Below are 18,587 nucleotides of genomic sequence, written 5' to 3'. Positions count from 1 at the left end.
TCAAGCCTCATAAAGTAGGATCCGAAAGCTGAGCCTGTCTAAACTCTGTCTTTTTAACTCCTCCAGATCCCCTTCACAGGAAGCCTAGTATCTTCTGATGGTGGTGTCTCACTGTTTTCCTGGGTACTACAACACACCTCTGTCCTTGCAGTCACCCTGTCCATGGGAACATCAGTACCTAGCAGCAGCTTTGACTCACTTTCAGGCTCACTGATACAAGGTAGCTTCCTCTTTGAAATAGCCACATCACCAGCCCCAGCTTCAGGAGTGGGGTCTGTCTGGGTCTCCCCCGTTTACCAGACATATTCTCCAAGTTTGACTAAGTGTAACTGCATGCACACAAGGTACTGCATTATCAAAATCACTCCCTATCAAGACATCTGCAGGAATATCCTCAAAAACACCTACCTGTTTGCTTCATTTTCCACCCTCCCAGTCAAGGTGAACCCTGCCCAAAGGTATTTGGAATGGGATCCCTCCTAAAGCTCTGGTTGAACTGGACTGACCAAGCAAATACTGTTCCTCTTTAACCACTACATGCTTCACATTGGTTATGTCAGAGGATGTGTCTCTCTTAACAGTGGCCTGTCTTACATCCACTAAGATAGGATACAAACTCCGGTGATAGTTTGGTGCCACTCTTGTCTCCAGACAACTTACTACTGGCACTCTGTTATCCCCACTTGCTGGCTCCCTCACCTTTTGTTACCTACCTACCTTGCTTCAGTGGACATTTGTATGCTACATGGCCCCTCTGGTTACATTTAAAACATCTAACCCCTCATCCTGGCCGTGTACCTGAACTAGTGGCTTCCCCCTGTTATTGGTAGACTCTGTTAGGGTAGTTTAAGCTGCCCATTTTGTGTTCCCTTATATACAGTGCAGCACTGGGTATCCCCTTCTTGTGTAGTGATGCCCTGCTTGCTAAGAAGAGATCCCTTTTTCTCCCCAGTTCCTCTGCAGAGTTAGACTCTTAGTCTGCCAACCAGATTCTCATGTCCTCAGGCAAAGTATTAAGGGCTTATTCCCTCACCAAAAAGTCTGCCATTCTTTCAGAAGTGGTGACTTGACACCCACTCACACACCTATGGAAATAAGTGTTTAACTCATCAATATAATCACATACACTTTCATCTGCCTTGCATGTTTTCACGAAACTTTTTTTTGTAAGCTTCAGGTGTTAACTTATAATAGTTCAATAAACATTGTTTCACTGTATCATAGTTTAAACAATCAGTATCAGACAATTTAGAAACAGCTTTACCATGGAGTAAGGGGGGTCAGGAACCATACCCAGAGGTCTTGGTCAACATTATACTGTTTACATACTCTTTCAAATATATGAATAAAACTATCAAAGTCATCCCCCTCTGCAAATTGTGGAAGAAATTTACTGACCTTCATTACTTCTGGGGTCTGGTTATTCCCTTTCTCATTACCTCCATGACCCTGTTGAAGGGTCAGCATTTCCTTCTCCTGTTGTCGCTACTTCTCTCACCACAGTCTCTCATTTTCTTCGATCTCCAGATGTTTGGCCTCCAGTTCATGCTGACACTGCTTCTCCAAATGCCGCACTGCTTCTCCAAATGTCACAGTCTCTCGTTTTCATTGATATCCAGATGTTTGGCCTCAAGTTCATGCTGACACTGCTACTCCTTTTCTTCACTCTCTAAATGTTGCAGTCTCTCTTTGGTCTCCAACTGTCACATTTCATGCTGATGCCTCTTTTCCTTTTCTTCAGCCTCCAAATGTCACAGTCTGTATGTGTTCTCCAAACATTTGGCCTCCAGTCCATGTCTCTTTAACTCCAGATGGATTTTTAAGTCCTGTGAGGAAAAGGTGAACTGTTCTGTTTCTGAAGACTGCACATCATCAAGACCAGACTGGTTGTCCTCATGGCCACTGGTCTGCACTGCAGCTGTGATTAAAGCTGAAATCATCTCCTCTTTAGTCCAGATAGCATGCACCAGTCCTTTGGTTTGCACACCTTGGCCAACTGGTTCGTTGTCAGCTTACCATAATCCTCCTCTGATATCTTTGCCTGCTTTCCTTGACTAAACTAAACTAAGAAAAATAAATACAACTTTTGTGACAATGAAACTCTGAATGTTTACCTTGTGGCTATTGGGAGTACAGACGCCTTCAGTGGCAACTGCCCACAGCCTACTGAAGTTCAATTATAATCCCACCACTCTCACACCAATATGTGATGGCCTCTTTTTACCCTGGGGCCAGTTATCAAGGAGCCTCAATTGTCACCACTGACACTGGTGACACACAGTCACTAAAACAGGGATGGATTCACTCAGTATTTTCAAATGAAGCTCTCTGCACACAATTTCCCCCAAGAACAGTTCCAAGTGACTGACACACCCACACCTGGATATGTGATTTTCATACACTCACACACACACACACACACACACACACACACACACACACACACACACACACACTACTCATGCAAAAGGCTGGCACAGATTTATTAGCTGTGCCCCCTTATGCCCAGACAGTAAGGTAATGATACTGCCACCAGCCAGTCACTGACAGGGTCTTACAAGGCTATCCAATTATACTGCGTAAAATCAATGCTAATATAAATGGTAGAGTGTAACTCAAACAACAAGGCTTTTCAGACTACCAAGGCATCACCAGAATAAGCACAAATTCTCTCAAGATATTAAAAGTAATCTCTAAAAGACCAGCCACAATAAAAGGTATAAAATATTTAATACTAAATAACATAATAGAAAACATGACATTATTAAATATTTAAGTGCAATAAACATCAGAGTTTCACTCACAGGAGAAATAAAAATAACACAGTTGGACAGATTCAAGCAGATGCAGAAAAACAATAATTAGCTAATCTCACTGTAATTCCTGACTGTCTAAAAAAGAACTGTTCCCTTGCTAGCTTAATTAATTCAGTAAGACAAGATGAGATGCAGAGAAGCTTACTTCCACTAGGCAAGGTAATGATCTTACAACTTCTGACTACAGCTGTCATAGATTTTTATATCAGGTTCCAAAGAAAACATATCAAAACATGCTGATCTGTCAGTTCCATCTCCTCAGTGCTGGTTATAGAATGACATCACATTTGATCACATGACTCTGGTAGAATACAGATTCAGAGCTTTTCTAACATCTGTTGCAGTATTTGAAAATCATAGAATTCTTTGTTTAAACATAAACATTTAATCACTTATAATAACACAGTTGATACATTTTTATTACAAGCATCTTTACAAGTGAGTGTGACAGTGAATTGACAGAAAATTATTTATAAAATTATTTACAAAACTTCAGCTAACTATGTTGGCATATGTTAACACATGCACTGCCTTATTCTCCCTGGTACAGGTGGCAATACCTTACATTGTCACATCGAGTATAACAAAAGGTAATGGCCTTAGTCATCCACATGAAAATAGTTTGTATTGATGCATTGCCCCTTCTTCTTACCTTCATGAGAAATGAGCGATTCATCCAATAATCTGAAATATTTAGTCCCGTAGAGATAGTACTTCAGTTATCTGTGGACATCCAAAATATGGAGTATCCTGTCTCCCTCATTTTTAGTTTCAGGAAAGAAAAGAGGTGTATGGTTTGGCTTAAAGTAAATTCACATGATACTTTAGGTATAAAAGAAGGATTACTTCTCAAAGAAACTCTGTCCCTTAGAAAATGAGAGAAAGTTATCTTACCCAGATAGCCTTCTTGCAGAGGGCAGAGCAATCAGTAAATCTGGTTTTCGTGTTAAAAACATCAAGTCAGCCAGGTTAGCTGGTTCAAATGGAGAAAGTATTATCATCTGCACACAAAAATTAAGATCCCAAGGAGGGCCACCAGTTTTCTGGAGGCCTCTTATGTAAAACCCCTTTCAAAAACATTTTGACATGAGATTGCATTGAAAGAGGATGATCCATGGGCAGACTTGCTGAAACAGTCAATAAATGAACCTTGATGGAAGAGTAAGGAAAGGCCATAGGATAGTAACTCACACAAATATTGTAAAACCAGGGGACAACTATCCCTGAATGGGTGATGATTATGTTGTTGGCACCAACTAGAGAACCTTTTCCATTTGCTAATATATGATTTTCTAGTAGCAGGCTTTCTTGCCTCCATTAATACCTGCTGCATGTCCTTAGTAAATAGATGTCTAAAGGGTATTATGACTCTATAATACAGGCAGTCAATTGAAGTTGATAAGGTCAGCTGGATTTACAAATATTTGTTGTTTCCACCAAGTTATTTGCCTTCTGACAAACTCCAGCACTGGGATTTGAAAAAACAAAAAGTATGCTGGTGCTAGGACCAAAGTGATTACAGATGCCATTGTATCTTTCTCGTGTGGAGTCTTGCCAGGGGTATCATGAAAATCAAAGGTGCCATGAGACCCAAAATCCTTAGGTATTCCCCTGCAGTGACCAAAGTTTGAGTAAAAACCTCAGAACGAGTAGCACTTTAATTAAGTAAATATTTAGCAGCAGTAGGATTAACTAAAGCTATAACTGCCGGGTCAGGCTTGGGAAGAGTGTATAAAAACTTAAAAGACTGAAGAAATTTCTACATCCTGTTTGCTTTTTAGAGACTGCTGACTGACTATCAAGAAATTTGCACACAGTAACACACACATCCTCCACAGCTGACAGAACTGGAGGAATATGTAAAGGTTCTGGAAATTCCTTCTGTAACACCTCATAGTATTTTCTGGGGGATTGAGAATCCTCAGTATTCTCCCACTGAAAACACTGAGGTATTTTGGAAACAGTCATAAAGAGAAAGCGCCTCAGGGAGAATCAGAAACTGAGCTCTCCTCTGAGTCTGAATCAGAAATCTGAGAAAACCCAATATCTGTACCTTCTTCTCCCTTTCCAGATTCAGTATCTTGAATATCTTCAGTAAAAGAGGTATCTCTCTCTCTCTCTCTTATACCAGAAACTACTTTACAAGAAGGATCAATGGTAAGCATTAAACCCTGTGCCAGACCCAGTAAAGTACTCTTGTCTAAGGAAGTTTAAGGAGGTATAGGTACATATTTAGCTTTCTGTTTTTTTTTTTTTTTGACAGAAAAAAAATGGGGTCACAGTGTTATTGATGGCAGCAGCAGCTTCCCTAGGGATGGGCATAACATTCTAACATAACAGGGAAGGCTTGTTGTTTCCTCTCCCAAGAACAACAAAAGAGTCTCTCTTTTGTCCACTGAGGGGACCACATCAGCTGCAGAGGATGTAGCTAACATACAGTCCATAGTGGCTGTAGGTGCTACATCCAAGAGATCCACGGTAAACGATGAGTGGTCTGAGGTACAGCTAATGGCTGCAGCTGTATCACCTACCTGGCTGAGGCAAATTGCTAGCCTGCTGTGGTGGAAAAGGCTGTATGCTTCATTTTTTTATTTTTTGTGGCTGGAAGAAAGACCAGCTGTAACACCAACAGTTTGTTTCATGTTCAAGCCAAAAATTATGTCTCTTTTCAGCAAAAAGCAAGCAGGAAATGCTGGTAAAAACAAAATTACCTTTTTCACATAAATACATAGTAAAAAGCACTTTGAAACACTTTCCCAGTTCAAAAAAGTAAGATAAACACAATTTCACCACAGAAAAACATTTTTCATATATTTTAAACAACTTTTAAACTGTCAGGAAAAAATAGTGCTCTCATTTAAAATTAGACTACAGTCTCACAGCGGTCCATTATAACACAAACTCCTAGCTTAAAATAGCATTCCTGAACCAGAAAATATTATAAAACAAATGCATTTTTAAAATGGAAGTTTATTCCTCAGAACTTATCTGCCAACAAAGGAACAGTACAACCAACCATCAGTCATTGAAAGGCTCAGAGGAGTGTACTCTTCAACAGCAGCAGGAAAGCTCTGAAGGGCTTGGCACACAAACCTGTCTTTTTAGTCAGCCCAGCTCTTGCTGAGTGATGGTATGGTTGTGTGGAAGGTGACCTGAACTTTTGGAGCTGTCTGGCAATTATATCCTTGACAAGATATAATCAATGCGGCTAATACTATTGCAGCAGTAATCAATATGTGTGTGCTGTGTGTGCGCGCATGTGTGTGGTGTGTGTGTGTGTGTGTGCGCGTGCGCGAATGCGTGTGTGCGGGTGTGTGTGCGCGTGTGTGTGGTGTGTGTATGTGTGTGTGTGTGTGTGTGTGTGTGTGTGTGTGTGTGTGTAGGTATGCATGTATGTGTGAGAATGAATGAGAAGGGTGCCTGTGCTAACATGATGCATCAGTTGCCATAGGTGATTACAAGAGCAGCAAAAAAAGGCCTGTTAGCCCTTGCAGCAATCAATAAGTGATTTTACAGACATGAAAATTAGCTGCTGATTTTTTTTCTCATTGTGACCAATGTGTCTCTAAATGGCGGGTTTCCTCAATTGCCCTTGCAGGCCCTTTTTGCTGCAGCCTTATCACTTGCAGTCAGACTTGTTTCTGAACAAGTTCATAGGTAAATACTAGGATAGCTGCCCAGACTCTGCCACAACCTGCTGTGAGGGAAGGTTAGTTTGTTTCTGCTTTTGTGTATTTTATGTTGCTTCATTGCTTTCTTCTATTTTTGTATATTGTGATTCATTTTCTTTACACTGTGTTTTACATGTATTCCACTTTTAATTACATATTTAAACTAGGAAAGAAACCACAGCTGTGTCTTTTGTGAGTCACACAGAATTTAGAACAGGTCAGTTAAGGTTAATTACCTGTGAACTGAGGGTGGAGCTAGGAACTAAACCTTCTATTTAAGGGGTAAAATAAAACATTCCAAGGCTTTACTAGAACTGCTCACCCAGACTCCACCACAACTTGCTGTGAGGGAAAGGTTAGTTTGTTTTTGCTTTCTTGTATTTTGTGTTGCTTTATTGCCTTTTTCTATTTTTGTATATTGTGATTCATTTTATTTACACTGCATTTTACTTGTATTCTGCTTTTAATTACGTACTGAAACTAGGAAATAGAACACAGCTGTGTCTCTTGTGAATCATAGAAATTAAGTTTTCCCCACCTGCTGCCTTTGTGTTTTTAAACTTTTCTGTGGACATTCCAGTTGTTGCCCGTGTCTGGGTAGATACCTTCCAAAGGGGGCATTATACTCAATGACTGGCCTAATGAGGGCTAACTAAAACAGAACAATGCCACCCCTAGATTTAGGCACAATTATTCTGTTTATAAGATGTGCAATATAAAAAAGAGCTTCTTATGACAGTGGAAACATGTCTCTATCCCCAAACACATCTCCCTTGAGGTACACTCAGCAGTGTGAGTTGAAAACCTCATTGACACATTGGAAATGGACTGATGGGTGGCCAGTTGTGAAAAAGATTTCTTTTGGTCCCCCACAGACATGGACCCAGAAAGAGAACTGGAGAGCTCCTTGGTCAAATCCCTTTGTAACCTAGTAAAGAACAGCAGATAATTTAGTGACCACACAGCAAAAGGTCACTGAGGCATAAATGCATTTGCCAAATCTATCCAAGGCTGTAGACTCCCTGTTAGGAGGATAGACAGATGAGCTCTGCTCCACAAGCTCTTTCTTAGCAGCTGCTGCCATGACCATGGCATCCACAGGGACTCCCTTGCTCCAGTGGGTTCAGTCCTTCAGGGGAGCTAAGAATTTATCTGGTCACTTGGGTTAGGCTCCATGGTATACAGTTCCTTCCACACATGGCATGAGACTAGGTCTATCAATTCATCTGCCAGTGAGGCCACCCAAGATTTAGCTGAGACAAAGCTGAAAGCCTCCAGAAATGCTGATTCCTCCTGGGAAGGGAGGTCAGAAAAAGATCCACCTTTTTGCTGGAGAAGTTCTAGAATCTCTAGGAAGGAGAAGGCATCAGGCAGAGTTCTGGGGGACCCCTCCCCTTCATCAAAGTCGGTGTCTTCAGAGAGAGATTCCTGGGGGGAATATTGGTGTCACCTTTTACATATTCTCTTCCTAGGGACCTCATCAGTGGGATGGTCTGGGGAGGTATCAGAAATGATAGGGGAGTCCTGAGGAAGAAATGACTGAAGGCTTACTTGGGTTGTCTATTCTGGTGGTATAGACCTGAGAGGCTCAGAGCTCAAATTTGATGGGGGGACACAAGTGGGATCCAAGGAGGGGGAGGTAAGGATGTCTTCTCCCTTGGTAAAGAGAAGGCCCTCTCCACTACCTCAAAGGCAGAAGGTTCAGAGGAAACAATAGCTGGTCACACCAAAACCAAAGCAGCCTGTGCTGTTCCTCCCTGAATCCCAACAGACCCCTATCTTGAAGGGGAAATCAGGCCTGAGCTGTCCAACTCTGAGGCTCCAAGGGACAAGGATGGCTCTGACACCTTCAGAGTCAGCCTTAACCACCTACCCCACAGCTGGCACCACAGTTCAGCTCCAAGAATCATTCTGCTAAGACAGGGCTGTAAACGAATGGCTCAGGAAAATGATGGGAGTGAAAGAATGACTGGTCTTTGGATCTGATGAGGACATTCTTAAAGATCTTGGATCGAGGGCTGTGAAACCACAGGCCAAATCAGAGAAGAAGATACCACCTAAGGCTGGGTGAATGACAGGCTTATGGATATGATGGGAGATGGAGCCAGGATCACCCAAACTGGATCTGTGCTCTGATGAACTTCTTCACCATTCTATCCACCTCTGCTTTGGATAGGTTCCTGGAGGACCTACGAGACAAACTGGTTGAAGGTGGTCCAGAGAGTCTCCTTGGCATTTCCTGTAGGAAATGGAAATGGATCCAAGGAAATATCAGCTCCAGAGTGAAGCATGGAGACATGGTCTGAAGCAACTTAGCTTTGGATGAGCTGGGATCCGAGGAGGTCAGATCTGTTTTGATATTTTGGTCATAGGCTCAATTGTCAGAACTGATCTGGGAGAACAGCTAGTGAAGCACTACCTGGAGTCTTTTTCCTTTGGAGTTGAGTCACACTTTTCTTTATCATACTTCTTATTAGGGGTCTGAACCTCAGCAGACAAGGAAGAAGAGGAAGAAGGCAACAGGCCCTTCAAAACTAGTTTGTTTCCGCTATCACTCAATGCCCTGGAATTAAACCCCACACAAAAAAAGAGCACTGGGTGTCCAAATAGGCAGTGCCTAGGCAGTAAATACACTCTCTGTAGGCATCAAAACTGGGGATCTTATGCACAATGGAAGTGCATTTTTTAAAGTCTGTAGGCTTGTTCGACATCTTGCTGACACTGAGAAAGGAAAGGTAATGCTTGTTGGGTATTTTTATTATTAGAAAGGTTAAATTACCAACAGTGGTACTGAAAAATACCCTGTATGAGGTGATAAAAGAAGCAGGAGATAAAGAAACAATGGTACTTGGAAGATTATCCTTTAATGGATAGGAGATCCTAAAAGGAAAGGCTAACACAGCAAAACCCAAAACTATACAAAAAGATGATGGGAGGAAGGCTGAATGGTATGGCAGCAAACAAGATCTGAGGTATGCTAGGATGGTAGGGCATTATGGGTAAAGGGAGGAGCTCAAGAGTTGGATCCATGAATCTGGTAAAAGCGGCTGAGGTAGCTCCAAGGTTGGATCCAGGTCCCATCAGTTGAGGAATGAATGAAAATGACAACATCATATCAGATGTTGTTAAGATAAGAAACGGTTTAAAAAGGTTACATGAGAAAGACTGGGAGGGAGAAGGTGAATTAGGAAAATTAGATTTATGGGAAGATCATATTAACATGAGACAATTTTAAAAGGACTGGTCAGAATAGTGGTTGTGAGTCAAAAGAAAATATAAACAAATGTTATTTAGTCTGACATGCAAATAAGAGGAAAGAAGTGAAAATGGTATAATACTTTAAGTGACGAAGCATTAGATCATTTAGAAAAAAGCCCAGCAAATATTTTATCAATGAAAGAAATATATGGAGTAAATAAAGATAAAATCGACAACTTGTTATTTAAACAAAGATGTTTTCTTCAAGGAAAAAAGAAGAGGTTGTAGCATATTTAAACAAAGTCATGAAAGAGGACAGTATAATGAGGGAGCTGAGTGACAAAAATGGAATACTGCCAAGACAACAACGTAATATAATGTGAATAGTGGAAGATTATGTTCAAGAAATGTTTAAAGAAAAGAGTAAGAAAAAATATGGTATGGAAAGTGAAAACATTTTCATTCTGACCAAGATAATATGGATTTTGAAAAGATAGTAAAAGAGGAATTTGGATATTAGGACAATTAAATGTGGATACAGCAGCTGGACCTGATGGAATAGAATACCAAATGTATAAAAATATGACTCCACAACAGAAGAAGTTATTTATATAAATAGTAAATGAGTCGGTGAATATGGGGTTTAAATGTAAAGATAGTGGGATATTCATATGTGTGTAGAAAATATGTGAAAGAAAGGATATAAAGAATTGAAGGCTTGTTGCTTTGAATAATACAGATTATAAAAATCTTTATGAAAATTCTACAAAAGAGAATGGAGTTAATATTTTGAGTATTATACAGGACATGATATATAGTGTCAAAGGTAGAGGGAGTCAAGAATTGTTAATAGTTGTTAGAGAATTAGTAGATGATATATTAAATAGGAAGAAGTACTAATTATGTTAGGAGATTTAAGAAAGGCTTTTGACATCATACAACATGGAATGTTGTGGGACATATTTAGTTCATCTAATATGAGCAAGAAGATTTAGAATGTATGTGTAACTGATTATGAACAAAATAAAGTAAAAGTATTAATCAATAGACGGTTGAGTAAAGTATAAGAGGGATAAGACAAGGGTGCCATATGAGTGGTATAATATTTACTTTAATTATGAATATAGTAACAAGTTATCTTAATCAGGTGCTTAGCAATAGAAATTACAAAACAAAAGACAGAATTGAGTTACCCATAATCTTATCTTATGACGATGATATTATACTTATTATGAAACAGCAAAGAGGAATGGAAGAAGTATTATATCAGTCAAATAAATGTTTGATATGAGCTTGAATAAAGAGAAAAGTAAAGCACTGGGATATGATAGGAAAATAAAAGGCATAGATTTCAGTAGGAAAGAAATAGAAGCTTTAGGAATTAAATTTGGGAACCAAGATATTTAGCTATGCAATGGAAAAATGTAATAGAAAAAAATAAAACACGTATAACTTTTGGTAAACATTTCGGCCTGCCTTTGAGAAAAAAGTTGTATCTTTTGAACTCTATTGCATTAAGAAAAGTATCATATTTAACCAGTGTGCTTAATATGCCAGAGATGTATGAGGAGTTTATTAAGTATTATATGTCTATTTATATGGGGATCCAGTTTCAATTCTGTAAAGAGAAGTGTACTGTATGTAGAAAAAGGTAGATTGGGTTTAATAAGCCCAGCTGTATATGCAGTTTCCTTGAATTTGTATAAAGTACTCAATAAGCTAAGAGTTAAAGATGAGAATCTAATAACCAAAATATTAAAAAGTAAATATAATAAAGTATGGATTATAATAAAAAACATATAAAAGAGTAAGAAACCATATGGATGATAAGATTGAAGCTTACCAAGAAAACATATTATGTGGAGATTAAATATAGAAGAGTTGGAAGACAATATGAAAATATGATATAAAAATATAATGAGAAAATGTTTCTGTGTGCATCCACGGAAAGAATTAGAACAAGTGAAAATTAAAGCTATAAGAGCTAGAAATGAAAGATGTAAACAGATATTTGAATGTCATGATTTTTTATGCAGACATTTTATAAGAAAATTGCCAGTGAAGGTGAATATGTCCTATTAAAAAATAAGTGAAAGATTATGTAATTATTGTGGTGAAGAAGAAACAACAAAACACGTTTCTGAAATGTAAAAGAATTGAGAAATTATGGAAGAAATTAGGGGAGTAGTGATATTTTGAGGACTTGGAACAAAAGATATAAATATGGACATGTTTGAATATGATTTTTATAGGGAAAAATAACAAAAAATGTTGAAAAAGTAGACAGGAAAATATTTAATGTGATGTGGGTAATCTAGAATCAAAGTGTTAAAGACATAATACATAATGCCAAATGGGACTAAGGAATAAGGTTTTGGCTATGGAAATTAGTGTGGTGGTCAGATAAAAAAAGTATATAAAGTGAAGAATGAGTTGAATGTATGTAAAATGAAATATTAATATGCTTGTAAATAATAATGTAAATATTGCATATTTTTGTACATGCTGTCAAAAAGGTTTTAGTTTAACAAAGGACACCTACTCTTATCAATAGGTGCCATGTGATCTTTTATATCCACCTGAGCTATCACCAACACAAGCAGTTGGGACTTTTGTTTAACATCTCATCCAAAGGATGATGTTCGTAACAGACTGACCTATGCAGAGCTCAGGAAGTAATTTTTTACAAGGACCTTTTACTAGACTCTTAGTTCATGACAGGTGGTAAGTTATAGGCACAAATGCTACTGTTACCTATTAAGGTGTGCTCAGTCATTAATGACCAGCATCACTTCTACAAAACCCTGATTCAAAGTCTATAAAAACATGATTCAACTGAAGGAAACTAGCAAGCTCTTCTTTATAAGCTGATTTTCATCTCACACATCAGATGTTTTCTTTACAGATGGTGTAGTATATGTCTTATATGTGGGATATAATTACATTATCTAGGGTTATGCAGTCCTACCTGAGCTTATGAGCCTAAATCCTTGCCACTGGATACTAGAAATGACAGTTTCATCCAACACAATATCACAAGTTGAAAGATGAGAATGAGAAAGCATCCACTTCTGAGATGGCTTAGTGCTTTAAAACAGGATTATTATTTTTCCCCAGAAAGGTGATTCAAGTTTGTTCTGTAAAGAACACAAAGAAGCTTGCCTTATGCAAATTGTTTGATGGCTGATGCTTGGAACATTGAGATTTAACAACTATTTTTGCATTCCTCTGACACTGGTAGCCAGTCATTGCCTGAACACTAATAAAATAAGCATGTGAAATCAGTATATATCCAGCAACAGATTACCATGAAGGAGAGAGAACAGCAGTACCAAACACCAGCTCAAGTTTTAACTTGAATGGTACATGTGTTGGCATGATTAGCACAGGGCCATGAAACTAGTTGATGACTTCTGAGTGTACAATAAGATTTATAAGATTGTGAGCTACTGTCTCTGAGGAGGAAATTCAAGTAAATATAAATGCTGCCTGATACGTGTGTGTATATATATATATTTATATATATATATATATATATATATATATATATATATATATCTATCTATATATATATATCTGTATCTATATATATATATATATATATATATATATATATATATATATATATATATAGGGTCTATATTACATTGAACGCTTAAAACAGCGAACGATGTTTAATCGACCCTATTTCAGCGAAAGCTGAAAATGTCGACACCTCAGAACAGCAATTTCTTTCCTAGGGAAAGAAATCGCTGTTCCAACCAAAAAAAAAAACAAAAAAAAAAAACAGTAACCAGTTCCAAACACATACACACTTACCTTAACCCTAATTCTAACCCCCCCCCCCAAAAAAAAGTAAACAGCTGAAAACACATATGCACTTAACTCAACCGTACATCTAACAGAGGCACACTGTGCAGAACATGAATATATGCAATACAGATAACGGTGATCCACATAAAAATGATTCTGGGTTTCAATCTCAGGGTATGAATGTTTTGGAAATATCTTATCAGCCTTTATTGGCTCGGTTATTTTATCATCATTTTTTGAATGCATTACATTCTGGAAACTGAACTTGTGCTTCTGCTCAACTATTTGTAAACATAGAGGTCCAACCAAAACCATTTAACATGTTCATGTTTGGGTACATAGTGAGAGTCTCGTTCCGGAAAGTGGAGTTCAGTATTAAAATATTGAATATGGGCACATACGTTTGCATTTGTTTATATTTTCTTATCTGGGTTAGCATTACTGGTTGTGATCCATTTTCAGAAGGGACCCAGGGAGAAAAACTCCTATATAACAGGTAAATAAAAAAGATAGCACAGTTAGTTAAGATATGAGTATTGTATGCACAAATTTTTTACTTCATGGCTATTTGCTGTTGGACATGTAATAAGTCATATTTTAATCGAAATCTCAGTGCCACATGTAGTTCCACAATATGTCCACCAGATGTCAGCAATAACCTGACTTGACAAGCCTGTATTAGTAAAACTTGATTGTGGACTCTTGTTTATACTCTCTTCTAAGTTCTAGACTCCAGTACTAACTCAACAGAGGCTACAAACTTTGTATGTCAGAATTAAATGGATTTATGTCAGAACACAATGGGTCTTGTGTTAGTTTTGTCCTTTAACCTATTACTGTTAGATCCGTCTGTTGTATTGAAGACAGTACATTAATACATGAGCTTTGTTGCAATATATTGAATTACTAGCACCCACTGCAACATAAAGTAGGTCATATTGTTACCTTGGCAAGATGCTCTTCTAGTTTATTCTTTGCAGCCTTAGTCTCCTTCAATCTGTTCTTCATTGCAGTGTTCACTGTCTCACACTGTTTGCGCAAGTCTTCAGCAGTCTGTGAGAGGATGCTGTCAATTAATGTTCTTAATGTCAGGCTGTTGTTTTTCTGTTTGTCTGCTTTTAAAATGTTTGTGTTAGAGAATTCTTCCCAGTCTTCGGGGGTCACAGAACTGCAGAACAAAAAATATAGCAATGAAAGTGAATTAATGCTTTTATAAACCAAAACAGATTTGCTCAGCATGGTATAGATATCATTGCCACTGTCAGGGGCATTGTTAAAACTTACTATGTTTATTTCAGGGGTGCAATTAAAATAACAGAGGTTTGGGTCACTATCCCCACCAAAGCATAAATACATGGTTGCATGAGGGCCCTTTCAAGAGGGCAAGAAAAGAACAAAGAAGCACGTCAGAATGGAAATACAGGGGTGAAGAAACTAAGTTATTATCATGGGAAACTTAAAAAGTTACTCATTGTTTTGAGCCAAGAGACAGAAAGGAAAGGTAATGGAGGTGACAACACTGTAAGAAGCAATTAGCCAGAATAGCTGGAAAGTTGGCCTACAAAAATTAGAATATTAGCAAAAGAGAAATCTTTAAAATAATACCTGAGGATGTTAAAAGTAATAAGAACATAGGTACAGCATTAAAAAAAAAAATCAATAAACAAGATGAACAGCCCTGAAAAGCTAAAGACGGTCAGTACAGATATTTTTTCATTCTTTGAGAAGAAAGGAGGGACCCAGAAGAAAGGATTGTGCATCAAGGAACTTGCTAGATTCATAGAAAGAAATTTACCTAAACAAAGTATTTGGATGGGTACAGGAGAGACCCGTGGGAATGGTTTCTAAAATGGTCTGCAGTGTGAAGAAAGACAACAGGGGCGTATAGATGGATTGGCATTGAATCCTGGGACATTTGATCAATTTATGTGTTATCTAGCAAAGCCTTTGAGGCAAGGAAAAGGTAAAGAATGATGGGGAATCCAGGTAAATGCTAGGTGTTGAAAGAACTGGATATACTGATTATAGTAAATAGTACTACATGTCACACAAAACAATAGCAAAGACTCCTCAGTTCTAAAGAGTTTTTATTTTGCAAACAATAGTTACTGTTTTCATCCTCGTCAGTGCCAGGACTTCAGCAGAATATTATTTTCTCAACTATACTCTTAGTTTATTTTTTAGCACTTGATGCTGTTTTTCATCATTTCATGTTTTTTTAAATAAATGACAATTCATATAACTATTTATAACTGTTTTTAATAAGTTTTATATATATAATTGTGTTTTTGTAATGTGGATAGATTTACTGTGTTGTAATGGTGTTTAATTAGCTCAGAAAAATGGCTTTGGTAGTTTATACCCAAGTAATTTGATTGGCTGGCAACGGTGGTGCAGCAGTTAGTGTTGCCGCCTCACAGCAAGAGGTTCTCCGGTTCGATCCTCAGCTGGGATGCCTTCTGTGTGGAGTCTGCATGTCCTCCCTGTGGTTGTGTGGGTTTCCTCTGGGTGCTTCGGTTTTCTCCCACATCCCAAAGACATGCAGTAGGTGAATTGGACACTCTAAATTGGCCCTAGGTGTGAGTGTGTGTGTGTGTGTGTGTGTGTGTGTGTCCCTTCTGTGGAAGGTTGGACATCGGGCTGGCAACTCGACACCATAAAACTCCACTGCCAATCATGAGTGGACAGATGATCCGCTGTGGCGACCCCTAACTGGGAAAAGCTGAAAGAAGTAGAAGAAAAAGAAGAAGATCCCCAAGTAATTTGATTACTTAATTATGTAAGGAGTTCTTTTGTTGGGTTATATATTTTGATGAAGTCCTAATACTGGCAAGCATTCTTTGGAAGTGAGGAGTCTCCTGTGGAGTTTTATCGTGAGATATATATTGATTGCAGTGAAAAGTCCAATGATTCATGCAATTAAAATGTGTACATGGGTTGGATGGGGCAGTTACTGCAGTGCAAAAATAGGAAAAAATAGTCCTTAATCATAACATTCTGTGTAAAAAAACTGCGGTGTACTCAGACCTAATGCTGCTAGCCCCTGTCCCACCACCCACCTATCATTTAAAAATATAATGAATAAAGAGGACCAGTGGAGTGAATGCTCAACGGAACAACAAGCTCAAAGATAAACAGTTAAAAACAAACACCGCTGAGCAAAACAATGGAGGATTGCAGTCTCATTTAAATCACAAGTAGCTCCTAAATCCAATAGCCAATGATGTAAATAATCCAAGTGCAGGCGAGGTAAGTAAAAAGCAGGTTTATTAATAAAAAGAGGTGAGCGCTTTCGCATGAGCTTCTTCAGACCTATACAACTAAACTGTCTGTAAACATCAGTTTAAAAGCCAAAATGGCCAAAATCCTGTCCATTATTTAAAGGTACATGGCTCATTAAAAATATCATGTAAAAAAGTCATATATAAAATTCCTATACACCATCTTAAAACAGTATGGCATTTCAAAACAAAGCCATTCATATTCATATCCATTGTTGGAATAAATAAATCAAAAGTATGTGTGACAGATGGGGGGGGGGAATTTTAGTAACATAACTATCAAAACATTGACAGAGCATCTATGCATATAAAGGTTCAAAAAGACCCTACTGGCCACAAAGTAAAAAACTCTTCATAGCCTCTTAACATCTTTTGGACAATAACCTTCTTGATTTCAGCAAAGGTCGCAGGGGAACCCTTCCATTGAGACCTGGGGTGATATCTGCCCTAAACTTAATAATCCAATGGATTTCCCTGGTCTCTGTATAATTGTTAATGTCTCCTCTCCTGTATGTCCTTGAGATCTGTTCCAAGATCCTGAACTTAAAACGATGCTCTTGACCTTTGTCATTGGTGTGTTTGGATAGTGCATTATGTGTAGTACCTCTCCTTGTGTGGTATACATGCTCACGAATCCTATCCCTCAGTGTCCTATTGGTCTTGCCTACATAGTAGGCTGGACAGACTGTGCAGCAGGCTAGGTAAACTACATCTCTGGACATACAATTGCCCTCGTCCTGATGTAGTAAATACCGAACCATATGGATATCGGAAGACAGGGTCGGTTTCTATATATGAACAAAATTGCATTTGTCGCATGTGGTCATGTAGGGACCCAACAATGCAGGTGGATCATTCAGGACCCTTGGGTAGCAGAGCAAACTCTTTAAGTTCTTTTATTCCGTAAACGAATCTAGGTCGTGTACCTGTAAGGCTCTTAATAGTTGGGTCAACTGATAAAACGTGCCAATGCTTAGAGAAAATATCTTTAAGTGTACCTACATCCCTGGTGTAAAAAATGGGAAATGCAATTCCATTGTCCATATTTGAACTGCCCTCTTGGCTATCCAAGCCATCACTGGCCTCTCAGCGTATATTTCAACAGCACCATCTGAGAAATATGGTTTCGCTCTGTCTATCCTCAGATCTGCAATGCCCGCCATCCCTCTGGAGATATCTAAGTGGTCATAGCCACGTTCCCTCAATTTGCTGCTAAGGTCTCCTAATTCACTTGCCAGATGGCTGTCTAGGGGTGTATATCTAGACATCCGCATTGATTGTCCCTTCACTATGTTCTTGTATACATAGCCAGGATGCATGCTCGAACGATGCAGCAGTGTATTCCTATAGCAGGTCTTGCGATAAACACCCGTGTTGACTATCCCACAGGGTAATTTATCAACAAAGACATCTAAAAAAGGAATAGTGGTCTTCGACCAATCCATAGTAAACTTCAGAAAGGTGACAGACATGTTGATCTGTGTAAAAAAGGACTCTAATTGTATTGTAGAGCCACTCCACACAAGGAAGAGATCATCCACAAAACGCCTATAGAATGGTACTGACTCCTGAAACAAACTATTCTGAAACAAGAAGCTATGTTCCCACTCTGCCATCACCAAGTTGGCGTAGCTATTGGCACAGGAAGTGCCCATAGCTACGCCATCCTTCTGCAGAAAAATCTTGTCATGGAAACAAAAAAGATTGGATTCTAAAATAATAGCCAACAACATAAGAATCAAATCAACATCATACTTCAGAGGGAGGTCGGACAAATGCAATTTTTGTTCATATATAGAAACCGACCC

At 38.5% G+C, this 18,587-nt stretch overlaps 1 protein-coding gene across 1 annotated transcript in view; it reads right to left on the bottom strand.

Annotated features, from left to right (window-relative positions):
• Window positions 1-18,587, bottom strand: part of TEKT1 (tektin 1) — a 154,181-nt gene that overhangs the window by 20,557 nt on the left and 115,037 nt on the right. Inside the window, exon 6 of the mRNA XM_044054243.1 lies at window positions 14,444-14,666. Coding sequence (XP_043910178.1) covers window positions 14,444-14,666 — 223 coding nt within the window. The remainder of the gene's footprint in view (window positions 1-14,443; window positions 14,667-18,587) is intronic.

This window comes from Protopterus annectens, chromosome 13.part0 (genome assembly GCF_019279795.1).
Source record: "Protopterus annectens isolate FY-2018-M chromosome 13.part0, PAN1.0, whole genome shotgun sequence".
NCBI lineage: Eukaryota > Metazoa > Chordata > Ceratodontiformes > Protopteridae > Protopterus > Protopterus annectens.
This window is presented reverse-complemented; position numbering and strand designations above follow the sequence as displayed.